Source organism: Sciurus vulgaris, assembly GCF_902686455.1.
Source record: "Sciurus vulgaris genome assembly, chromosome: 11".
Lineage (NCBI taxonomy): Eukaryota > Metazoa > Chordata > Mammalia > Rodentia > Sciuridae > Sciurus > Sciurus vulgaris.
The window spans coordinates 74,678,254-74,705,900 of NC_136472.1; the positions used below are offsets into that span (position 1 = coordinate 74,678,254).

The 27,647-nt window shown below is 36.9% G+C and overlaps 2 protein-coding genes across 2 annotated transcripts in view; both read right to left on the reverse strand.

Moving 5' to 3' along the window:
• GDPD4 (glycerophosphodiester phosphodiesterase domain containing 4) overlaps positions 1-27,647 on the reverse strand; it is a gene marked incomplete at its 5' end in the record, with an annotated part of 109,053 nt that overhangs the window by 42,358 nt on the left and 39,048 nt on the right. The window contains one exon of the mRNA XM_079103567.1: positions 5,979-6,168. Within this exon, the coding sequence (XP_078959693.1) occupies positions 5,979-6,168 (190 nt within the window). The remainder of the gene's footprint in view (positions 1-5,978; positions 6,169-27,647) is intronic.
• LOC306640096 (translationally-controlled tumor protein-like) lies at positions 25,114-25,870 on the reverse strand. The gene has a single exon (XM_079103997.1). The coding sequence runs from the start codon at positions 25,853-25,855 to the stop codon at positions 25,337-25,339; it is 519 nt and encodes a 172-aa protein (XP_078960123.1). The 5' UTR covers positions 25,856-25,870; the 3' UTR covers positions 25,114-25,336.

Below are 27,647 nucleotides of genomic sequence, written 5' to 3' on the forward strand. Positions count from 1 at the left end.
AAGGTCATATTTTGGATTTGGAGCTTTGTGAAGCTGACTGATAACCCAACATGTAGTAAGATATTTACTATGCCAGACTGAATGAATGGATAAGTGCAACCTAATTAAGACTATTCATGTTGAACTTTGTTTTCTGATGGGCATAAGAGAAAGACTTTAAAAAGCCTTTCTTTGACTTCTTTGCTTGTGATAAATATTCTTTGTATTTACTGTCATATCTCACTGACCCCTTGGAATTCAGAAATATTTTTACTGCTTCTCTTACTTTTCATGGCAATGCTTAGGTTCAATTTGCTTAGGTTTCATAACCTAAGCAAATCTGTCCTTTTCCTGAATAAATGGTGCACTCAAGGTCATATCTGGAGGATCATATTTAAGAACATATTCTATTCAACCAGGTATGACAAGCTCCTTGTCCCCATCAAAGATACAGATATAATTTATATTTGGAACAAATGTTGACTAGCCTAGCTTAGTGAGCTATCTGCTATCTGTTGTATACCATCCTAGCATAACAGGTCATTAGGAAGATCACAGTCTAGCATAAAAAGGAAAGCAAATCTGCCTACATTTATAAATATATAGGTGAAATACTATAGAGATGAACATTTTATTTTGTAAGTAATAGTGATAAAAAGATCTCTGAAATGATAGGTACTATTAAAAATGAAACTTTAGGTGGATGTGGTGGTACTTTCCTGTAATCCCAGCTACTCCAGGGGCTGAGGTAGGAGTATTGCAAGTTTAAGGCCAGCCTCAGCAACTTATCAAGACTGTCACAAAATAAAAAGGGTTGGGGATGTGGTTCAGTGGTAGAGCACCCTTGGGTTCAATGCCCAGTATCACCAAAAAAGAAACTATAGATTCTCTAAATAATCTCTGAAACTAACTTAATGGTATTAGTATTTGTTTAATACAATCTAACTCTAGATGTGCTGATTACATAACAAGGAACCTTATGCCTATTAGTTGATCCTTCTTAATAATCAATATAAATTATGATAACAACAGAAGACTGTTAAATTATTCAAAACTTAGAAATAAAGCAAAGAGTTGATTGCTTAACATAAAATATCATGGCAGATATTAAGAGCATCTAAAGGTTATCTATCTGATTCTTAGGGGAATGTACTTCACTTGAATTCCTCTTTACTGCTGATTAGAGCCAAGATTATGTAAAGTTAGATGTTAACTTGTAGAAAACTGAAGAAAACAAAAATGATTTTTGTCTAATAACAATGTGAATGATTTCTTTTGTGGAAGATAACCCCAAAGGTTATGACTTTATTGTCATTTGTATATTAACCAAGTATGTGTCTAATTTAGCAATCTAATTTCAGATTTTCTTTGTTCCACTGGTTGCTGTCTCACTTCTTTTGAGTGGGTTTTGACATCCTGCTTAGTCCCTCATTAATGTGTGAAAACAAAAACTGTACTCATGCTATTTGTATGAAAATTGTATCTCTATCATTGTGAAAATTTAACTTTCCCAAAGGATATAAGAAAGTCACAAATGTTGGTTGAGCTGAAGAAAGAGGAATTTGCAAACAAGCACTATACAGAAGAAGAAATACAAATGGTCAAAAAATATATGAAAAAATGTTCAACATCTCTAGCAATTAGAGAAATGCAAATTAAAACTATACTAAGATTACATCTCACTCCAGTCAGAATGGTAATTATCAAGAATATAAGTAACAATAAATGTTGGCAAGGACGTGGGGAGGAAGTTATTTTCATACACTGTTGATGGGACTGCAAATTGGTGAAACCACTATGGAAAGCAGTATGAAGATTCCTCAGAAAACTTGGACTGGAACCACCATTGGACCCAGTTATCCCACTCTGTGGTCTATAACCAAAGGACCTAAAGTCAGCATACTATAGTGACACAGTCACATCAATGCTGATAGCAGCTCAAATCACAATAGCCAAGCTATGGAAACAACCTAGGTGTCCTTCAACAGATGAATGGATAAAGAAAATGTGGTATATATACACAAGTGAATATCAGTCAGTCATAAAGAGGAATGAAATTGGCATTTGCTGGTAAATGGACAGAAGTGGAGACTATCATGCTAAGTAAAATAAGCCAATCCCCCAAATGCAAAGGTCCAATGTTCTGATATGTGGAAGCTAACCCAAAACAAGGGAAGGAAGGGGTAGGGGAATAGGAAGGATAGTAGAATTAATTGGACATAACTTTCCTAGTCTTGTATTTGAATACACAGAGTTAACTCTGCATCATGTACAACCACAAGAATAGGATCCTAATTAGAATAAGTTATACTCTGTGTAGGTATAATTTGCCAAAATACATTCTACTGTCATGTAAAACTAAAAAAAAAAAAATTAAATGAAACAGGAATTTGGCTGAACTTCTAGGAACAACTCCTAGACTTTTGTATTTATATTTATTTCATTATCAATCAGAATGCTATAGTTTGGATCTGGAATGTTCCTCCAAAGACCCATGTGTTAAAGGTTTTTTCGTTTAGAGTGGTTCTACTGGGAAGTGCTGGGATCTTTAAGAGGGAGAGATCTTGTGGGAGGTCTTAGGTCACTGCAGGACATGCCTTGAAGGGGATTATGGGACCCAGGTCCTTCCTCTTTCTCTTTTTCACTTCATAGTCATAAAGCGAATGCTCTGCCACATGTTCCTCACCGTGATGTTCAGCACAGGCCCAAAAGCAATAGGGCCAATTGAACATGGACTGAAACCTCTAAAACTGTGAGCTACAATGGACCTTTTCTCATTAGAGTTGATTATCTCAGGTATTACAGTAACAAAAAGGTTACTACCACAGACTGCTTTTCACAAGTAATCTCAAGAACAATAAATATGCTGATGAATAATGATCAATTTATAACCATCATCAATTAATCACACCTATGCCAATAAAGAATCACCAGAATAATCTTTACCATTAAGTTCTGCTGTAAAAAATTACCCAACCCCAAAATCATTTAAATCATATGCTAATGTCATTTCAACTACCTTCTGACCACACAGCATGAAAACAAAGAAAGGACCCAATCAAACCTAAAGTCTCCTAAATAATCTTATTTGAATCCCTGGTTTCAGGATACTCCTCATTAGTCACACTAATAGTACAATGAAACATTATATTTAATAAAAAATATTAAATATCATAGTTCTCATTGTATCTAACCATGACCACTGACATGAAAAATGACTATTATTGTCTCTCAACAATAAGGATCACTAAGTTCTAATAAGAACCACCAAGAAAAATCACATATTAACTAAAATCATCAGCCACTCACTCATTAGCACTACTGCTCCAACAAAAATCTCAGAATGATGAAATATTGGCTCAATTTTAAAAAATAAATTTAATTCTACAAATCCTAATGAGACTTTTATGAGCAACACATTGTATATCAGATATCTAACAGCCCTTTCATCTACAATACCCATTTGCCAAAACATTAATAACTATGGCTAGCTAATCTGATATACATGTTGATATATATATATATATATATATATATCTAGATTTTATGTGCTCATGTATTCATGTATGATGAGACACATTACATAGTCTACATATACATAGAAACCTGGAATATTAGAGTAACCCCATTATTTCCACATAAGGAAACAGCATTTATAGACTGTGTACTCCTTGAGAACAAATATTTTAAGGAGTTATGGTTATTACAAATCTACTTTCAGCTATCTCTCTTTTTTTAAAAATATATATTTTTTAGTTGTCAATGGATCTTTTGTTCAATTTTATTTATTTCTATGTGGTGCTGAGTATTGAACCCAGGGCCTCACACATGCCAGGCAAGTGCTCTCACTCTGAGTCACAACTCCAGTTCCCAGCTATCTCTTATATTAGCACTAGCTAATAGAATAAATCTGAAGTGGAGTCTCTGAAGTCTATCTTTACAAAATTCCTCATTTTTCACTATTTTTATGTGAAACATAATCAAATAGCCTTTAAGATTAACATCAAACATAAATAAAATTCCATTTTATCCTAATTCACCATTTAAAAAATACCCTAGGGGTTGGGAAGATAGCTCAGTTGGTAGAGTGCTTCCCTTGCAAGCATGAGGCCCTGGGTTCAACCCCCAGCACCGCCAAAAATCAAAAAAAAGAAAAAAAAAAACCCTAATATTTATTTTTTATTTACAGTTACCTGATAAGGGAGCTATTACCACAAATGACACACTCCACATACTGTGGTATCTCTGCTGTCACATGTGCTATCAATATGGATGCCTGATATCTATCCTAGTAAAATATCTATTTTCAAAATCAAAGTCTCAAATGATTATATCTGGGCAGAACCTATGTCACACGTATTATCCCTAGCAACAAGATAATCTATAAAATATAAGTTGTTTTGTTTTCTTTATCCTGAGAAGGCAGATTTGACCTTTAAAATGAAAATCTGAATTTTTACACATTTTAAAATACTCAAAAGAGCTGAATGTAGTGGTACACTGTGGTAATCCAAGTTACTTGGGAGGCTAAGGTAGGAGAATCACAAGTTTGGGGCCAACCTGGGCAATTTAGAGAGATTCTGTTTCAAAATTTAAAAAATTAAAAAGTGCTGGGGAGTAGCTCAGTGGTTCCTGAGTTCAATTCCCCGAACCACAAAAAGGAAACAAAAACAAAAACAAAATAACCCTAAAACAAAACACTCAAAAGATAATTCTAAGCTAACTTATTTAAGAATGTGTTATTTAAGAATTGCTATTATCTTCCATCAATATGTTCTCCTGATTCTTTTCCTAATCTATCCTCATCCCTTCCTTCTCTCTATATATATATCTTCCTTCCATGTCTCTCTCTCACACACACATACAAACATACTCCTGTGCACACTCTCGTATCATGTAACCTCTGAAACACATCACCACCATTGCCCATGGTTCTCTTTAGTAATGATCCCCCCTTCGCACAAATGGTACCTTTGCATTCTCTGACTTCCTCAAGAGGAACTAACTACTCACTCTTGCCTGAAAACTACATTCTACACAGTACGGGCTTTATATTTTACAATACCCATTATTAGTCTACTCCTTCCAGTATCAGCCATCCCCATCCCTCAGACTGAACTAGAAGTTATTCTTGTGTGTTCCTGAAACAAACTGAAATTAACTCACTTATCACAATGTGTCACAATTTTCTGTTTCTTATATTTGCCTTGTGAACTCCATTATGGCTGGAGGTATTCTTATTCATCATTAGATTTCATGTGCTTAGTATCCAGTAGGTATTCAATATCTATTTGTTGAACAGAAAGAAGGAATCGAATAAATATGTTTCAAACCAGGTGTGGTGGCGCGTGCCTATAATCCCAGTGGCTTGGGAGGCTGAGGCAGGAGGGTCGCAAGTTCAAAGCCAGCCTTAGCAACTTAGCGAGGCCCTAAACAACTTAGTGAGACCCTGTCTCTAAATAAAATACAAAAAATAAAGGGCTGGGCATGTGGCTCAGTGGTGGAGGGCCCACGGATTTGGTGCCCAGTACCAAAAAAGAAAAAAATTAAGAAAAAAAGAATAAATACATTTCCAGGCTGGGAAAATAGCTCAGTGGTAGAATGCTTGCCCAGTATGTGAAGTCCCTAGTTCAATCCCCATATCACCAAAACAAAACAAAATAAAAAAAGCCTTCAACAAAGAATAAATATGATTCCTAGTCTGCCTAACTGATAAGACTGTGAGCTACTCAAAATACCTAGGAAAATACTATATACACAGTGGGCACACTATCAAAGTTAATAAAATACTTGGGTAAATAGGAATTAAATGACAAGTTGACAAGTTTATTTTCAGACCTTCTGTGAATGTAAAGAGCAGCAATCAGACTCACTGCATTACCAGAAAAGCCCTTCACCCTGCTACCTCACTAGGATGAAATTGTGTGTACACTTATCTATCTTACCCTTTGGCCTTTATCTCCAAGAGCAACAAATTAATTCATATGAAAGAGGAATGCAATACAAGTTTGTAGAACTGAGGAATGTCTTACCTCTGGTTTTATAAACCATTTTCCAGCATTTAGAGTCTTTAGGAAATCCCAAGTGAAGAAGGCAGGGTGTCTAAAGGCAGCTTCAGGCAGAACTTCCTTGATATTGGTTGTTCGTCTCAGGTCATAGTCATGCATGAGGTAAGGCACATGATCAAAACTGCAGGTAAAGGGAGATAAAGGGGGAAGAGGAAGACAGGCTCAAATTAGCCACCCTGTCAGACACAATCCCCAGAAAGTGCTTCAAGGTTCAAGGTCTTACTAGGGCTCTTTACTACCTCTTAAATCTCAACAAAGGCCTAAGAACCAGTCATTTAAACTTTGATATCAATATTTTTCTGCTCCAGGGATCAATCTTTCATGCATATAATCATATTAGTGGTGGGAAAAGAGCAGGTTTCCTATTTAGAGCCTTTCTGACATTGGGAAAGCAATAGGTATAGTAGTGGCCTAAGAATAAAGTGAAGGGGATAAGGACAAGGCAGGGTTGTAGGTCCCCAGGATCATACTAAGAAGGCTTCCATACAATCTTTCTCTGTTTTTCTGATGCTTAGCCTGATCTGAGTATTTGTTGGCTTAGAACCTTCACATCAGATATTATCATTAGACAAGTTCCTGGTTCTGCTACTTACTAATTGCTTTGGAGAACCTCTGATTTTATAAAATGCTTTTTGAATAAAATACCTGTGAAGAAAACATCTATAATGGTCAGGAGCGAGTAAAGGTTGGGAATTTACTTTCCTGCCATAAACAAGTAGAAATAAAGGCATTAACTGTTCAGTCAATGGAGAACTGGGAGCACAGTATTATGATCTCTGAGAAAAGGGAAACAAATGAAGTAAGCTATACTATTACCCAGGTTTACTTCCTGCATGTGATTACTAAACTGTGGTACATGTCCTAACTCCATTCTTCTGTTATTCTTTAGTTATGATAATCTTTTTTAGTTTCACAGACAAGGGGAACCTAAAAGGGATCCAGCCATCTTGCTGAAATCCCTTGAGTACATGGCTAAATATCAGTCTGTACACAAGCAGAGTAAAACTCCATGAAGTTTGGTAAAAACAACTTTCAAGAAAAGAAAAATTATCAGAAGGTTATGAGACAAATTATAAAGCTCACATAGGGATGTGAATCATTCAAGCTCCCTCAAGCAAAAGAGGAAAGATATCAGTAATTACATGGGCATACTTTAAAGCCTCCAGACCACACCTTAGAAATAGGGGTAATTTAGAATTATAATAGCTTTAGAGCCACTTCACAGCCTCCCATAAAATAACTTAAAAGCAGTCCTCCAAAGGATCAAACTAGTCTAGAAATAATTATGTTAGAAAAAGTCTAACATTTTTTAAAGGAACACAATAAATTATAGCATCAAGCAATATAAAACTTCATAGTCTAACATGTAATCAAAACTTACTAGAGATACAGAGATGCAGAAATATGTGATATACACAGAAGTAATTCAATAGAGATAATCTCAAAAATGAAAGATGACAGAATTAGCACACAAGGGTATTAAATAATATATAATAAAATATAAATGATGTACACAATAGGTGTAAAGGAAAACAAACCTATGATAGAAATGAAGAAAAAAGAAATGGAAACTTTAGAGATGAAAAATATAACAACTGAAATAAAAATTCCAATGGATAAAATTTACAGAAGATCAGATACTGCAGATCATATAACACTAGTGAATTAAAGATGCAGCAACAGACTCTGTCTAAAAGAGTTGGGCACAACAGGTGTGGTGCTGCATTCCTGTAATCCCAGCAATTTGGGACTGATCCTGAGGTAGGAGGATCCCAAGTTCAAGATCAGCCTCAGCAATTTAGTTAGGTCCTAAGCAACTTAGTGAAACCCTATCTCAAAATGAAACAAAAAAAGGGTTGTGGATGTGACTCAGCACCTCCTGGGTTCAATCTCTAATACAAAACAAACAAAACAAAACAAAACAAAACAAACAAAACAAAACAAAACAAAACAAACAAAACAAAACAAAACAATCTGGGTGTGATGGTGCATTACCTGCAATCCCAGAAACTTAGGAGACTAAGGCAGGAGAATTGCAAGTCTGCGACCAGCTTGAGCAACTTAGTAAGACTTGTCTCAGAATAAAAATTTTAAAAAGGGATACGGTGTAGCTCAGTGGTAGAGTGTTTGCCTATCATGTATGAGGCCCTGGGTTCAAATCCCGGACCACATATACATGCAAAAATATGAATATAAATATACGTATAAACATACATGTACCTGTGTGTGTATGTATCCCCAAATGAAACATGGAAATAATGACATAAACATAACAAGGTATAAGAGACCTAGGAGACAATATCAAGCAGTATTATATACGTGCAAATAAAGTTCTAAAAAGGTGGAACAGAAAAAACATTTAAAGAAACAAAAATAAAAAGTTAAATTTTTTTGATGAAAATTTATATGTTAGCAGATCCAAGAAGCTTACTGAATCTCAGGAAGCTTGAACACAAGAGTACACACACACACACACACACACACACACACACACACTGTATTAAGAATCATTATTAACCAAATTGGTGAAAAGCTGATGATGAAAATAAAGTTCAAAAGTCAAAAGTAGCCAGGGGCAGGGGAAGGCATATGTAGAGAGGAATACAGACAAATACACATCAGACTTCTCATAAAAAAAAATTAAAGAAGAGGGAAAACTATGAAACAACACTTCCAGTAGGAAGCTCTGGAGATTGAACCCAGATCATATGCTAGGCAAGCACCCTATTATTGAGCTATATTCCCATACCAGGAACATATTTCAAATGTTGAAAAAAACAACTATATTAAAATTGGAATGATACAGTGAAGATTGGCAAGGATAACATGCAAATTTGTGAGGTATTCCATATTTTAACCCCTATATAATAGCAATTTTACTATCATTAATACTTAATTTCGTTTTTTCAAGATGGCGGCCTAGAGGGTGGCTGCATTTCATGTTGCTCCAGGACTCAGGATTCAAAAGAGGAGATATTGAGACGCTTGGGACCAACTCAAAGCAGCCGGGTGACTCTCACCCCCTGGGGGGGCATCCCGGATGGGACGGGGGTCCCGGAACGCAGGAAACTTTGTGAAGTAGAACTGCCGGCGAGACGCCCCTCCCCCCCGCTGGAGCAGTGAACTCGGATAGCTGGGAGCGCCGAAAAGGAGGCCGCTCGGCACAGCGCTGGGACTCGGAGCAGCCACTGGGGCTCCGGCGGCTGCCCAGGGGAAGAGTGGCGAGGAGAACTGTGTGGACTCAGGACACTGGGGCCTGCCCTGAGGAGGAGGAGAGGAGCGTGGCCACTTGGATTCGGAGAGACTGCACCAGAGCTACAGGCGGTTGCCAGAGGAGAAGCTGCGCGGCGAGCTGTTTGGAATCAGAACGACGCTTCTGAACACCGGGGCCTGCCCTGAGGACGAGGAGGAGGAAGAGGAGCGTGGCCGCTTGGATTCGGGTGACTACACCAGAGCTACAGGCGGTTGCCAGCTGCGTGGCAAGCTGTTTGGACTCTGACCACTTCTGAACCCCGGGGCCTGCCCGGAGGAGTAGGAGAAGGAGGAGGAGAAGCGCGGCGGGTCCTTTGGACTCGCAGTGACTGCATTAGCGCTCCAGGCGGCTGCTCAGAGGAGAAGGCGAGTGGTGAGTTGTTTGGTCTTAAAGTGACAGCTCCTGAACACAGGGGGGCTGCCTGGAGGAGAAGCGTGGTGGGACGCTTGGTCTTGAGTGGCCGCACCTGAGCTCCGGGCGGTGCCCAGAGGACCCGTGCAGCGGGTCACGTGGATTCAGAGCCACTCAGAGGGACTGCTCCTGAACACCCGGGGGGTTATTTGGAGAAGGAGGAGGAACGGGGAGGGTCACTTCGACTCGGAGTGATTGATTGCCCCGGGCTACGGGTGGTTGGTGGGAGGAGGAGGCACGAAGTGAGTTTCTTGGACTCCTAGTGACCGCACCGGCATACTGGGCGGCTGTCTGGAGAAAGAGGCCTGTGGCGGGTCTCTGGGACTCAGAGCGATTGTTCGGGGCCACAGGTGGCTGCTCAGAGGAGGGGCCACACAGCCAGGCGATTAGGTGCAGAGCAGGGTCCCAGGATCTAGGAGGCTTCTGGGTGGAAGAGCCGCACAGAGACAGGCTTAGGGCAGAGCGAAGGTTCCAGGCCTGTGGGCAAATTCTCTGAGGAGGGGCAGCCTAAGGAGATTCATCTGCGAAGGGTGAGGCTCCCAGGCCCAGGAGGTAGGGCCGGGCCCCTGGAAACTTTGCAGAGGAAGGCAGCCCAGCCCAGGCAGTAGCTGTAAATTGAGGGGAACCTCTAGGAGGAAACTGACCAGCGAGACCTCCCCACTGGGTGAGTCTTCCCTGCCTGGTGAGGTTTCCCCACAAGGACGGTAAAACCAGAGACACAGGCCCAAACAGGCCTTGCCTCAGCCCACAGCCTAGGTCCCCTTTGGATGACCATTGGTCAACAAGTGGAGGCACCTCTGCCCACTAGCAGGGAATATACCCCACCTGAAGGCCACCACTCCTAGAGAGGCAGCTTCCTTGTGGAGCACCGCATTATCAACTTCCTCCAAGACTTCAGCCTACTGAAGGCTAAGAGGGGATATATATAGAAATCTTCAGGGACATTGTAAATCAACAGAGGAAATCTGCAATATCTCAGCGGTCCACTGATATCTGAACAATATGAGAAAACAAGGAAAGAAAATGCTGCAAACAAATCTAGATGTTACATCAATAAAACCCAATGACAGCATGGCAGAAGAAATGACAGAAAAGGAGTTCAGAATGTACATAATTAAAATGATCAGAGAAGCAAACGATGAGATGAAAGAGCAAATGCAAGCATTGAATGATCGCACCAATCGACAGTTAAAAGAGCAAATACAGGAAGCAAAAGATCATTTCAATAAAGAGTTAGAGATATTGAAAAAAAACCAAACAGAAATCCTTGACATGAAGGAAACAATAAACCAAATTAAGAACTCCATAGAAAGCATATCCAATAGGATAGAACACCTGGAAGACAGAACCTCAGACATTGAAGACAAAATATTTAACCTTGAAAACAAAGTTGAACAAACAGAGAAGATGGTAAGAAATCATGAACAGAATCTACAAGAACTATGGGATATCATGAAAAGGCCAAATTTAAGAATTATTGGGATTGAGGAAGGCCTAGAGAAACAAGCCAAAGGAATGAACAACCTATTCAATGAAATAATATCAGAAAATTTCCCAAATCTGAAGAATGAAATGGAAAATCAAGTTCAAGAGGCTTACAGGACTCCAAATACACAAAATTACAACAGACCCACACCAAGGCACATTATAATGAAAATACCTAACATACAAAATAAAGACAGAATTTTAAAGGCTGTGAGAGAAAAGAACCAAATTACATTCAGGGGGAAACCAATACGCATATCAGCAGATTTTTCAATCCAGACCCTAAAAGCTAGAAGGTCCTGGAACAACATTTTTCAAGCCCTGAAAGAAAATGGATGCCAACCAAGAATCTTATACCCAGCAAAACTTACCTTCAAATTTGACGATGAAATAAAATCCTTTCATGATAAACAAAAGCTAAAAGAATTTACAAAAAGAAAGCCAGCATTACAGAACATTCTCAACAAAATATTCCATGAGGAAGAGATGAAAAACAAAGAAGCAAATCAGCAAAGGGAGGAATTATCCTAAAGGAATTGTCAAATAAAGGAGGGAAACAAGTTGTGACAAACAAATAAATAAACAAAATTTTAAAAATGAACCAAATGACCGGGAAACCAAATCATTTCTCTATAATAACCCTGAATGTTAATGGCCTGAATTCATCAATCAAAAGACATAGACTGGCAGACTGGATTAAAAAGAAAGATCCAACAATATGTTGCCTGCAAGAGACTCACCTCATAGAAAAAGATACCCATAGATTAAAGGTGAAAGGATGGGGAAAAACATACCATGCACATGGACTCAGCAAAAAAGCTGGAGTATCCATCCTCATTTCCGATAATGTGGACTTCAAGCCAAAGTTAGTCAGAAGGGATAAAGAAGGTCATTTCATACTGCTTAAGGGAAGCATAAATCAGCAAGATATAACAATCATAAACATCTATGCCCCAAACAGTGGCTCATCTATGTATGTCAAACAAATCCTTCTCAATTTCAGAAACCAAATAGACCACAACACAATAATACTAGGTGATTTTAACACGCCGCTCTCACCACTGGACAGATCTTCCAGACAAAAATTGAACAAAGAAACCATAGATCTCAACAACACAATCAATAATTTAGACTTAACGGACATTATAGAATATTCCATCCAACCAAGAGTGAATACACTTTCTTCTCAGCAGCACATGGATCCTTCTCTAAAATAGACCATATATTATGCCACAAAGCTAATGTTAGCAAATACAAGAAGATAGAGACACTAGCATGTATTCTATCAGATCATAATGGATTGAAGTTAGAAATAAATGAAAGAGTAAAACACAGAAACTATTCCAACATCTGGAGATTAAACAATATGCTATTATATGATGAACGGATAACAGAAGATATTAGGAAGGAAATTAAAAAATTCTTAGAGGTAAATGAGAACAAAGAAACATCATATCAAAATCTCTGGGACACTATGAAAGCAGTACTTAGAGGGAAATTTATTTCATGGAGCACATTTAATAAAAGAAGTAAAACTCAACAAATAAACAACCTAACACTACAGCTCAAAGCCCTAGAAAAAGAAGAACAGAACAGCACCAAAAGTAGTAGAAGACAGGAAATAGTTAAACTCAGAGCTGAAATCAATGAAATTGAAACAAAAGAAACAATACAAAAAATTGACAAAATAAATAGTTGGTTCTTCGAAAAAATAAACAAAATTGATAAACCTTTAGCCACACTAACAAAGAGAAGACGAGAGAAAACCCAAATCACTAAAATTCGGAATGAACAAGGAAATATCACAACAGACAGGATGGAAATACAAAACATAATTAGAAGCTATTTTGAAAATCTATACTCCAACAAAATAGAAAATTTCGAAGACATCAACAGGTTTCTAGAGACATATGAATTGCCTAAACTGAATGAGGAGGACATAAACAATTTAAATAGACCAATTTCAAGTACTGAAATAGAAGAAGTCATCAAAAGTCTACCAACAAAGAAAAGTCCGGGACCAGATGGGTTCTCAGCCGAGTTCTACAAAACCTTTAAGGAAGAGCTCATTCCAATACTTCTCAAAGTATTCCATAAAATAGAAGAGGAGGGAACCCTCCCAAACTCATTCTATGAAGCCAATATCACACTGATACCTAAACCAGACAGAGACTCATCAAGGAAAGAAAATTTCAGACCAATATCCTTAATGAACATCGACGCAAAAATTCTCAACAAAATTTTAGCAAATCGCATACAAAAACATTTTAAAAAGATAGTGCACCATGATCAAGTGGGTTTCATCCCAGGGATGCAAGGTTGGTTCAACATCAGGAAATCAATAAACGTAATTCACCATATTAATAGACTTAAAGTCAAGAATCACATGATTATTTCAATAGATGCAGAAAAAGCATTTGATAAAATACAGCACCCCTTCATGCTCAAAACACTAGAAAAAATAGGGATAGTGGGAACATTCCTTAACATTGTAAAGGCCATTTATGCTAAGCCCATGGCTAATATCATTCTAAATGGTGAAAAACTGAAAGCATTCCCCCTAAAAACTGGAACAAGGCAGGGATGCCCTCTTTCACCACTTCTATTCAACATCGTTCTGGAGACTCTGGCCAGAGCAATTAGACAAACCAAAGAAATTAAAGGGATACGAATTGGAAAAGAAGAACTCAAACTATCCCTGTTCACTGATGACATGATTATATATTTAGAGGAACCTGGAAATTCCACCAGAAAACTCTTAGAACTCATAAGTGATTTCAGTAAAGTAGCAGGTTACAAGATCAATGCCCATAAATCCAACGCATTTTTATACATAAGTGATGAATCTTCAGAAAGAGAAATTAGGAAAACTACCCCATTCACAATAGCCTCGAAAAAAATAAAATACTTGGGAATCAATCTCACAAAAGAGGTGAAAGACCTCTACAATGAGAACTATACAACACTAAAGAAAGAAATTAAAGAACACCTTAGAAGATGGAAAGATCTTCCATGTTCTTGGATAGGAAGAATTAATATTGTCAAAATGGCCATACTACCTAAAGTGCTATACAAATTCAATGCAATTCCAATTAAAATCCCAATTGTGTACCTTACAGAAATAGAGCAAGCAATTATGAAATTCATCTGGAAGAATAAGAAACCCAGAATAGCTAAAGCAATCCTTAGCAGGAAGAGTGAAACAGGGGGTATTGCAATACCAGATCTTCAACTCTACTACAAAGCAATAGTAAGAAAAATGGCATGGTATTGGTACCAAAATAGAAAGGTAGATCAATGGTACAGAATAGAGGACACGGACACAAACCCAAATAAATACAATTTTCTCATACTAGACAAAGGGGCCAAAAATATGCAATGGAGGAAAGATAGCCTCTTCAACAAATGGTGCTGGGAGAATTGGAAATCCATATGCAACAGAATGAAACTAAACCCATATCTCTCACCATGCACGAAACTAAACTCAAAATGGATTAAGGACCTCGGAATCAGACCAGAGACCCTGCAGATTATAGAAGAAAAAGTAGGTCCAAATCTTCACCTTGTTGGTCTAGGACCAGACTTCCTTAACAGGACTCCCATAGCACAAGAAATAAAAGCTAGAATCAACCACTGGGATAGATTCAAACTAAAAGCTTTCTCTCAGCAAAGGAAACTATCAGCAATGCGAAGAAAGAGCCTACAGAGTGGGAGAATATCTTTGCCAATCATACTTCAGATAGAGCACTAATCTCCAGAATCTATAAAGAACTCAAAAAACTCTACTCCAAGAATTCAAATAGTCCAGTCAACAAATGGGCTAAGGAAATGAATAGACACTTCACAGAAGAAGATCTACAAGCAATCAACAACATATGGAAAAATGTTCAACATCTCTAGTAATAAGAGAAATGCAAATCAAAACCACCCTAAGATTCCATCTCACCCCAATTAGAATGGCGATTATCAAGAATACGAGCAACAACAGGTGTTGGCGAGGATGTGGGGAGAAAGGTACACTCATACACTGCTGGTGGGGCTGCAAATTAGTGCAGCCACTCTGGAAAGCAGTGTGGAGATTCCTTAGAAAACTTGGAATGGAACCACCATTTGACCCAGCTATCCCACTCCTTGGCCTATACCCAAAGGACTTAAAATCTGCATACTACAGAGATACAGCCACATCAATGTTCATAGCTGCTCAATTCACAATAGCCAGACTGTGGAACCAACCTAGATGCCCTTCAATTGATGAGTGGATAAAGAAACTGTGGTATATATATACAATGGAATATTACTCAACCATAAAGAATGATAAAATTATGGCATTTGCAGGCAAATGGATGAAATTGGAGAATATCATGCTAAGTGAGATAGGCCGATCTCAAAAAGCCAAAGGACGAATGACATCGCTGATAAGTGGAGGATGACACATAATGGGGGGGAGGGAAGGGTTAGAGTTAGGGTTAGGGAGGGGGGCAAGTATGGAGGAAGGAACTACTGTATAGAGGGTAAAGAGGGGTGGGAGGGGTGGGGGAAGGGAAAAAATAACAGAATGAATCAAACAACATTGCTCTATGTAAATCTGTGATTACACAGATGGTATGCCTTTACGCCATGTACAAACAGAGAAACAACATGTATCCCATTTGTTTACAATAAAAAAGAAAAAAAAGAAAGAAAAAAAAAAACTTAATTTCTCAAACTATTCAAGAACTTTACTTCTATTTTACAATAGGATTAGTGAAATTATACAGATCATTTTCAATCAGTTTTTAAAATTTTTTTTAGATTTTGATGGATGTTTATTTACTTATTTATTTGCATTTTGATTCAAGTACACAAATGGAATACAACTTTTCATTTCTCTGGTTGTACCCAATGTAGAGTCACACCATTCATGTAATCAGACATATACATAGGGTAATGAGGTCTCTCATTCCACTATCTTTCTTTCCCCCTACCCCTCCCCTCATTTCCCTCTACGCAATCCAAATTTCCTCCACTCTTCCCTTACTGCTCTCCCCACTCCATTATGTATCAGCAACCACTTATCAAAGACAATATTCAGCCTTTGGTTTTGGGGGATTGGCTTATTTCACTTAGCATAATATTCTTCAACTCCATCCATTTACCTGCAAATGCCATAATTTTATTATTCTTTATGGCCGAATAATATTCTATTGTGTATATATACCACAGTTTCTTTATCCATTCATCTATTGAAGGGCATCTAGGTTGGTTCCACAATCTAGCTATTGTGAATTGAGCCGCTATAAACATTGATGTGGCTGTTTCACTATAGTATGATGGTTTTAAGTCCTTTGGGTATAGGTCAAGGAGTGGGATAGCTGGGACAAATGGTGATTCCATTTAAGGAATCTCTATAGTACTTTCCACAGGGGTTGCACCAATTTTCAACCCCATCAACAATGTATGAGTGTACCTTTTCCCCCACATCCTTGCCAACACCTATTACTGCTTATATTCTTGATAATAGACATTCTAATTGGGGTGAGATGAAGTCTTAGGGTTAGTTTTGATTTACATTTCTCTTATTACTAGAGATGTTGAACATTTTTTCATATGACTGCTTATAGATCTTCTTCTCTGAAGTGCCTGCTCATTTCTTAAACCCATTTATTGATTGGGTTATTTGTATTCTTGGTGTAAAGTTTTTTGAGTTTTTTATAGATTCTGGAGGTTAGTGCTCTATCTGAAGCATGTGTGATAAAATTTTCTCCCACTCTGTAGGCTCTCCACATTGTTGATTGTTTCCTTTTCTGAGAAAAAGCTTTTTAGTTTTAATCCATCCCATTTATTGATTCCTGCTTTTATTTCTTGTGCTTTGGGAGTCATGTAAAGGAATTCTGGTCCTAAGCCAACATGATGAAGATTTGGGTCTACTTTTTCTATTTGGTGCAGGGTCCCTTGTCTAATTCCTAGGTCCTTGAGCCATTTTGAGTTTTGGGCAGGGTGAGAGATAGGGGTTTAATTTTATTTTACTGCATATGGATTTCCAGTTTTGCCAGTACAATTTGTGGAAGAGGCTATCTTTTCTCTATTGCACATTTTTGGCACCTTTGTCTAGTATGAAATAACTGTATTTATGTGGGTTTGTCTCTTGTGTCCTTTATTCTGTACCACTGGTCTACCTGTCTATTTTGGTGCCAATACCATATCAGTTTTGTTACTATTGATCTATAGTAGAGTTTAAGGTCTGGTATTGTGATACCTTCTGCTTCACTCTTCCTGCTAAGGACTGCTTTGGCTATTCTGGGTCTTTTGTTCTTCCAGATGAATTTCATGATTGTTCTCTATTTCTATGAAGTACATCATTGGGATTTTAATTGGAATTGCATTGAATCTGTAAGACACTTTTGGTAGTATGGCCATTTTGATAATATTAATTCTGCCTATCCAAGAATATGGGAGGTCTTTCCATCTTCTAAGATTTTCTTTAATTTCTTTCTTTAGAGTTCTGTAGTTTTCATTGTGGAGGTCTTTCACCTCTTTTGTTAGATTGATTCCTAAGTATATATATTTTTTGAGGTTATTGTGAATGGGTTTTTTTTCCTAATTTCTCTTTAGAGGAGTCATAACTTACGAATAGAAATGCATTAGATTTATGCATGTTGATTTTATATCCTACTACTTTGATGAACTCATTAGTTCTAGAAGTTTTCAGGTGGAATTTTTGGATCCTCTAAATATAGAATCATGTTGCCAGCAAATAGTGATAGTTTGAGTTCTTCTTTTCCTTCTCATATCCCTTTAATTTCCTTGATCTGTCTGACTGCTCTGGCTAGAGTTTCAAGGACTCTGTTGAATAGAATTGGTGAAAGAGGGCATCCCTGTTTTGTTCCAGTTATTTAATCCATTTTATTTACATGTAGTTCTGAGAATCAAACCCAGTACCTCAAACATGTTAGGCAAGTGTTCTACCACTGAGCCACAACCCCAGCCCCTTTCCATCAGTTTTTACAGTTTTATTAGTATATAGTTTTGTTCTGAACTAACTTCAGCTGAAAGGGATTGATTTTTTCTCTCAAAGTGGACCACATACTGGGCATAGCAGGAGGTGCATGTTGAATGAGAGTTTTGAAAGATATCTGCCCAGCCTGGGGCACTTAGTGAAGAGAAATAAGTTCATTAAAAAGTCCTTCATATAAAAGTAGAAGAGATAATCATCCCAGAAGATGGGTAAAAATACTAGCAATGTGAAAAAAGAACCAGAGGAACAAACTATCCCAAATAGATCATAACACAAATGACTCCACTGACACCACAGTGGTGGAAATGCCAGGTGAAGAATTTAAAAAGTTGATAGTTAAAATGTTCAATGAACTAAAGGAAGATGTAAGGAATAAACTTTAAGGGAGAAAATACAGGAAGTGAAAGAACATTTTGAGAGAGAGAAAGAGAGAGAGAGAGAGAGAGAGAGAGAGAGAGAGAGAGAGAGAGAGAGAGAGAGAGAGAGAGACTGATTCTGAAAAATAACCACACAGAAATCCAAGAAATGAAGGATTCAGTAGGTCAAATTAAAAATTCAGCTGAAAGAATCATCAACAGATCAGACTATACAGAAGACAGAGTTTCAGGCCTCAAAAATGAAGTGTATAATATGGAAAACAAAGTAAATAATAAAGATAAGAAACCATTACTAGAATATTCAAGAAATCCGGGACAACACTGAGATCAAATCTAACAATTATTGGTAAAAGGAGACCCCAAGATACAAACTAAAGGAATACACAATATTTTCAGAGAAATAACATCAGAAAAACTTCCAAACCTTAGGAATGAGATGGAAATTCAAATAAAAGGCATTTAGAACCCCAAGGAGACAAGGTTTTAAAAAAAGATATGCTCCAAAGACAATTAAAATTAAAATGACTTACAAATAAAACAAGTATAAAATTTTGAAGGCTGCAAGAGAAAAATGGCAAGGCCCAGTTGGAGGTAAGCTGTTTAGACTTTCCTCTAATCTCTCAGTCTGGACCCTAAAAGCCAGGAGGGATCAAAATAATATATACCAAACCCTGAAAGACAAGAGTGCCAACCAAGATTTCTATATTCATCAAAGTTATTCTTCAGAACTGAAGATGAAATAAAAACCTTCCTAGATAAGCAGAAACTAAAAGAATTCATGGTTACTAAGCCAGTACTACAGAAAATACTGAATAAAATATTACATGAGAAGAAATGAAAGTCAAACATTAAAGTCAGAAAATGGATGACTTGCACTGAAGAATAACCAAATAAAAGAAAATCAAGTTTGAATTAAACATTAGAAATAAATAAAAATATCAAGAAATAAAAAGCATCTCTATAATAGCATGCGATATAAATGGTCTGAACTCTCCAATTAAAAGATATAGGTTGGCAGAGTTTATTAAAAAATAAGATACTACCATATGTTGTTTACAAGAGACTCACTTTATAAGTAAATATATCTATAGTCTGAAGGTGAAAGGACTGGAAAAGATATTCCATGCATATGGATGCTGAATGTAAGCAGGAGTAGCTACTTTCATATCTGACAAAGGATTTCAAGCCAAAATTAATCAGGAGAGACAAAGAAGGTCACTTCATACTGGTTAAGGGACTTATCCAACAAAAGATATAATGATTGTAAATATTTATGTCCTAAACACAGAGCATCTACTTACATAAAAGAAACCCTACTTAATATAGACGCAAGCAGACCCCAATACAATAATACTGGGTGATTTCAACACATTTCTCTCACCAATGGATAGGCCATCCAAGCATAAACTAAGTAAAGACTTTTCAGGCCTAAAAAATATTTTTAAAAAATGAACTTAACAGATATCTATAGAATATTTCACCCAACAGCTGAATTCACTTTCTTCTCAGCTGCTCATGGAACCTTCTTCAAAACAGACCATATTCTAGACCACAAAACAACTCTTAGAAAATACCAAAAAAAAAAAAAAAAAAAAAACTGATCTAATTCCTTGCATCTCATGTGACCATAGTGGAATTAAATTAGAAATAAATAACAAGATAAAACCCAGAAAACATTTTAACACATGAAGGTTGAATAATATGCTTTAGAATGAGGACTGGATCATAAAAAAAGCAGGTGAGAAATTTAAAAATTCTTAAAAACAAATGGGAACAAAGGTAAAACATATCAGAATCTCTGGGACAGTATAAAGGCAGTTCTAAGAGGAAAGTTTATAGCACTGATTGCCTACCAAACAACAACAATAGAAAGATTCCAAGTAAATAATCTAATGCTACACCCTAAGACACTAGGAAAGCAAGCAATAACTCATTCCCAAACCAGTAGAAGACAGGAAATAATTAAGATCGGAGCCAAAATTAACATAATGGAAATTTAAAATATACAAAGAATCAGTGAAACAAAGAATAAGTTCTTTGAAAAGATAAACAAGATTGATAAACCCTCAAACTAACCAAGAGAGAAGACCTAAATCAAAAAAGTTAGAGATAAAAGAGTAGATAACACCGAAGACATCACAGAAATTCAAAGGATCATTAGAAATTATTTTGAAAACCTATATTCCAATAAAAAATAAAATCTAGAAGATACTGGCAAATTTCTAGACACATATAACCAACCCAAATTGAACCAAGAAGATACAAAAAACCCAAACAGACAAATATCAAGCAATGAGATTGAAGAAGCAATCAAAAGTTTTCCAACGAAGTAAAGCCCAGGACCAAATAGAGCCTGTTTAGTTCTACTAGACCTTTAAAGAAAAACTAACCCCAATCCTCCTCAAATTATTCCATGAAATATAAAGGTAAACAACACTCACAAATTCTAAAAAGGCCAAACCACTCTCATACCAAAAACAGATGCACATCAAGGGAAGAAAACTACATATCAATATCCCTGATGAGCATAAGACACAAAAATTCTTACTAAAATATTATCAATCCACATTTAAAAATACTTTAATAAGATCATACACCATGATCAAGCTGGTTTTATCACCAGGAATACAAGACTGGTTCAGCATATACAAATCAATAAATATAGTTCACCACATAAAAAGAATTAATGACAAAAATCACATGATCATCTGCAACTGTTGACAGTTGCAGAAAAAGCCTTCAGCAAAATTCAGCACCCATTCATGATAAAAACACTGAAGAATCTAGGGACAGAAAGACAACATCAAACTGAAGAGAGAAAAAAAAGCATTTCCTCCAAAATCAGGAACAAGACATGATGTCCACACATGAAACTGTAGCCAAAGCAATATGGCAAGAGAAGAAAATTAAAGGGATACAAATAGGAAAAGAAGAAATCAAATTATCTCTGCTAATGACCTACTCTACATAAAAGACCCCAAAATTCCACCAGAACACTTTTAGATCTGATAAACAAATAAAGCAAAATGTCAATATATAAGATTAACAACAAAAATTAATAGCTTTTCTATATTCTAATAATGAACCTGCTGAAAAAGCAATCAGGAAAACAATTCCATTCACAACAGCCTTAAAAATTGGAAATAAACTTAAATAAGGAGGTGAAAGACCTTTGCAATGAAAATTGTATATACTATATGACACTGAAGAAAGAAATTAAAGGAGGCCTTAAAAGAAGCAAAGGTCTCCCATGTTCTTGAACAAATAAAACTAATATTGTCAAAATGACCATATTTCCAAAAGTAACATACAGATTCAGTGCAAACCTCATCGAAATACCAATAACATCCTTCGTAGACAGACAGTCCTAAAATTCATATTTGAGATAAATAGTTCTAAAATTAATTTGGAACCATAAAAGACCCAGAACAGCAAAGCAATAGTAGGCAAGAAGAGCAATGCTGTAGACAAGACAATAACTGACCTCAAATTATACTACAGAGCTTCAGTGACCAAACAGCATGGTGTTGACATCAAAACAGACATGAAGACCAATGGAATAATAAAAGCCAAGGAGTGAAACATACATGGATATAGTCATCTGATGCTCGAAAAAGGTGCTAAGAACTTATGTTGGAGAAAAGATAACCTTTTAAACAAATGGTGCTCGGAAAATTGGACATCCATATACAGAAGAATGAAACTAGAGGCCTATCTCCACCCTGCACAAGGTTCAACTCAAAAAGGTTTAAAAACCTAGGAATCAGACCAGAAACTTTACAACTGCTAGAAGAAAACATAGGTTGAACACTCCAACATATTGGCACAGGCACTAACTTCCTTAACAAAATCTTTAAAATGCAAGAAATAAAACCAAAATCAGTAAGTGGGATGGTATCAGATAAAAAAATACTTCTGCACAGCAAAAGAAACAAATGTAAAAAGTGTGCCTACAGAATGGGAGAATACCTTTTTCAGCTACTCTTTGACAGGGAATTAATATCCTGAATATGTAAAGAACTCAAAAAACTTACCCCCCCCCCCAAATAACCCAATCAATAAATAAGCAAATGAACTAAACCAAATTCTCAAAAGAAACATAAATGGCTAAGAAATATATGAAAAAATGTTCAATATTGCTAGCAACCAGACAAATGCAAATCAAAACTACACTGAGGTTTCATTTCAATAGAGTGAGAATGGCAATAATCAAGAATACAAATAACAACAAATGCTGGCAAGGTTGTGGGGGGAAGGTACAGTCATATAATGTTGATGGGACTGCAAATTAGTACGATCATTTTGGGAAACATCATTGAGAAACAGCATTCAGGAAACATTTTGGGAAACAGCAGTGCAATCCACAATAGCCAAGTTATAGAACCAGTCTAGGAACCCATCAACAGATGAAAGGATAAATAAAATGTGGTAATATATACACAATGGAGTTTTACTTGGCCATAAAGAATAAAATTATGACATTTTCTGGTACATGGATGGATCTGGAGAATATCATGCTAAGTGAAATAAGCCATACCCAGAAAGTCAAGGTTTAATGTTTTCTCTCATATGTCGGAGACAGAGAGAAATAAATAATTCATAAGAGGAGGAGTTCCATGAAAATAGAAGGAAAACCAGTGGAGTAGAGGAAAGGTACTGATGAGGAGGGAGGAGATATGGAAAAGGGTAGGAACGGCAGAATAAAACTGACCAAATTATGCTATATGAGGGGCTGGGGTTGTAGCTCAGTGGTGGAGTGCTTGCCTAGCATGTGTGAGGCACTGGGTTTGATCCTCAGCACCACATTAAAAATAAACAAACAAAGGCATTGTGTCCACCTACAACTAAAAAAATATTATGCTATGTAAATGTTTGAATACATAACAATGAAATCAACTTTATGTTTACCTATAATGCACCAATTTTAAAAAATAGTAAATAAACAGAAGGAAGACCAGTAGAGTAGAGTAAAGAGAACAGAAAGAGGGAGGAGAGGAGGGAATGTGGGGAATACTGGGAATTGAAATAGAGCAAATTACATTACATGAATGTATAAACTATGTCAAAATGAACCACACTATTAAGTATAACTATGATGTACTAGTAAAAACATTAAAAATAATAAAAACTTGATAATTTAAAAAGTGCTAGGATGTAGCTCAGTAGTACAGTGCTTGCCTAGCATGCATGATGGCCTGGATTCAAATTCCAGGAGACACATGTATATGTATATAGATGTTTATGTATATATGTGTATGTTTGTGTGCATGTATGTATATATATGCATATAGATATATAGATATATCTCCAAATATTATGGTTTGGATGTGAGATGTCCTCAAAAGTTCACATGTGAGAGGATTCAGAGGGAAAATGATTGGGTTGTGAGAGCCTTAACCCAATCAGTGAATCAATCACCTCATGGGATTAATTGAGTGGCAGTTGTAGGCAGGTGGGGTGTGGCCAGAGGAGGAACAGCACTGGGGGCATGGCTTTGGGGTACATATTTGTATCTGGCAAGTGGAGTCTCTTTCTTTGCTTCCTGATCATGTGAGCTGCTTCCCTACACCACACTCTTCTGCCATGTTGTTCAGCCTCACCTCCACCCTGGAGCAATGGAGCTGACCTTCTATGGACTAAGACCACTGAAACTGTGAGCCCTCCAACTCTTCCTCCTCTCCAATTGTTCTGGTTGGGTCTTTGAGTCACAGCACTGAAAAAGCTGACTAAAACACTAACTGAAACATAGAAATGAAATAAAAAGTAACATGGTGTAAGTGACCTGCAAGGCAATATCAAGCTGTATTTTATGTATAAATATATAAATAGAGTCCTAAAATGTAGGAACAGAAAAAATATTTAAAGAAATAAAAATTTTAAAAAAACTTCTAATTTTTTTAAAAATTTGATGCCTGTTGCCTGTTATTTGTTTGAAAACATTTTCATTTTTCCTTCATTTCTGAAGTACATTATGCTGGGTATAAAATTCTAAGTTAATGGTTATTTTCTTTCAGCATTTAAAATGTTTTTTCTAGACTGGGGATATAGGTCAGTGGTTGAGTGCTTGCCTAGCATGTGCAAGACCTTGAGTTCAGTCTCCAGAGTTCCCCACTTCAGTGTTGTTCCATAGTTTTCTATCTTATTTATTTATTTTTATAAGTCTGAAGTATGCTCATCTTTATTTTTCTCTGGTTATGTCCTCCTCTGTCCCCCTACTCCTGGCTACTTTTGACTTACAGTTCTTCATCAATTTGGTTTTAATGATCCTTAATACAATGTGTGTGTGTGTGTATGTGTACTGTTGTATTTATCCTTCTTGAGATTCATTAAGATTCTTTGATCTTCTGATAAGTAATTCTGAAACCAGAGCCTTGAGCTTGATAGACAAGCCACAAGGTTATACACCAGTCCCTTATTTAAATATTTTTTAGGAATTTCCATCTTGCTTTCCATAATGTTTGTACAAATTTACACTATCACCAAACAGTAAGAGTTCTTTTCCCTACATTCTCATCAGCACTTGATATGACTCTTTGATAATAGCCATTTTTTTTTTTTTTTTTTTAGTTTAAATGCACTTTATTTTTAGACAACCTACATGACATGTTTTCTTAAAAAACAATGCCTCCACTCCAAATAAATCACGGTCAAAATAAATGTGCTCAAGATGGTATCAGTTCCATTTGTCTTAAGTCCTGGTGTTGTGTGGATGACAAGCAGCAGCCAGTTATGATGACAGACGATAAATCCAAAGCAATTGCCAAACTTGTTAACATTTTTCCATTTCTAAACCATCCTTAAAGAAAATCATATATGGGGTCACACCATCCTCACGGTAGTCCAGGAGAGCGACCATGCCATCTGGATTCATGTTTTCACCAATAAAGAACTGGTAGTTTTTGAAATTAGCAAGGATGTGCTTGATTTGTTCTGCAGCCCCTGCCATAAAAGGTTTTACTCTCTCTGGTCTCTGTTCTTCAAGTTTGCCTTTGATTGATTTCATGTAATCTTTGATGTACTTCTTGTATGCTTCTTTTGTGAAGCTGGTTTCCTGCAAGTGATGGTTCATGACAATGTCAACACCAGTGATTACTGTGCTTTCGGTACCTTTGCCCTCGGGTCCTGCAGCGGAGGCATTTCCACCAATGAGCGAGTCATCAATGTTACCCTCTGTCCTACTGACCATCTTGCCCTCCACCTCCAGGCAAAGCCCGTCCGCGATCTCCCGGATCTTGTAAAAGTCGGAGAACGTCTCATCATGGCTGAGGTGGTCCGGGTAGATAATCATGACGGCGACTGGAGGGAGACGGCAGCAGCGCTAGCTTAGCAAGAGCCCGAGCTTGAAGCAAGTGCTGTGCAGCCCGAGCGGCGCTCGGGGGTAGGGGGGAGCGGGCGGAAAAGCGATAATAGCCATTATTACTGGAGGTGATATCTTATTGAGGTTTTCATTTCTGTTTCTCTGGAGTAGTGCTGTTGAACATTTTTTCATATGCCTGTGGGTAGTTTGTATGTCTTCTTTCCAGAAATGTCTATTTAGTTCTATTGCCCATTTAAAAATCAGGTTTTCTGTTGCTATTGAGTTTTTTGAGTTCCTTATACATTCTGGATATTAAACCCCTTGTCAGATGTATAGTTTGCAAATATTTTCTCCTGTTCTGTAGGTTGTCTCTTCACTCTGATTATTTCCTCTGTTGTGCAGAAAATTTCTTAGATTGATATAATCCCATTCATCTATTTTGCTTTTTTTTTTTTTTCTATGCTTTTGGCATCTTATCCAAAAAAATTCTTGCTCATTCTGTTGTCCTAAAGCATTTCTCCTACTAATTTCATAGTTTCAAAACAATCTTAGTCTTTAATCTACTTTGAGTTGATTTCTATAACTGGTGGGACACAGGGATTTAGTTTCATACTTCTTCACGTGGGTATGAAAATTTCCCAGCACCTTCTGTTGAAAAGGTTGTCCTTTCTTGACTGTGTGTCCCTGAAAATCAGTTGGCTGTAGATATGTGGGGTTACATCTAGGAGCTCTACTCTGTTCCACTTGTCTATGTGAGTTTTTATGCCAATATTATGCTGTTCAAATTATGATAGCTTAGCAATATATTTGTAAGGCCTCCTACTTTGCTCTTTACTCCAGACTGCTTTGGCTATTTGGGAAATTTTTGGAGTCCAATACAAGTTTTAGGCCTGTTTTTTCTAGCTTTGTGAAACATGCCACTGGTATACTGACAGGGATTAATGAATTCATAGACTGTTTTGGATAGTATGAGTATTTTAAGAATATTGGCTCCCTGAATCCATGAACATGTCTTTTCATTTTTTATGTCCTTTACAATTTCTTTCATCAATGTTTTATAGTTTTCATTTTAAGATCTTTTATCTTCTGCTTAAAAAGTTACTAATTATTTTACTGTATTTGTAGCTATTGCATGATTTTTATTTCAGATATTGGCATATAGTGATGTTGATTTATTGGGGTGGGGGTCAAGGGGCTGGTGGTGCTGGGGATTAAAGCCAGGGCCTCACACATGCTCTACCACTGAACTACATCCCCAGTCCAACAATATAGATTTTTGTATGTCCATTATGTATTCTGTGACTTTAATGAATTTATTGGTTTTACCAGTTTTTTTTTAGCAGAGTCTTTATCTATATAAAAGATCATGTCACCTTTGAACAGAGACAACCTCATTTCTTTCTTTCCAATTGGATGCTCTTAATTTCTTTCTCTTAGCAAATCATCCAGACTAGGACTTGCAGTATTATGCTGAATAAAAGTGGTTAAAAGTGAGCATCCTTGTCTTTTCCAGATTTCATAAAGCTTTCAACTTTTCCCCACTTACAAATGACCTTTATTATGCTGAGGTACATTCCTCCTATACTTAATTTGTCCAGAATTTTTATCATTAAGGGATGTTGAATTTTGTCAAATGTCTTTTTGGCATCTTTTGAGACAATTGTGTGGTTTTTGTGCTTTATCTTGTGGATGTGTTTTATCATGTTTATTGACTTGCATATGTTGAGCCACTCCAGTATCCCTGAGATGAATCCCACTTGTTTATGGTGAATAATCTTTTTAA

Excerpts from the sequence above, each read along its gene's own strand:
- LOC306640096 (XM_079103997.1), bottom strand. The coding sequence starts at position 25,855 with ATGATTATCTACCCGGACCACCTCAGCCATGATGAGACGTTCTCCGAC.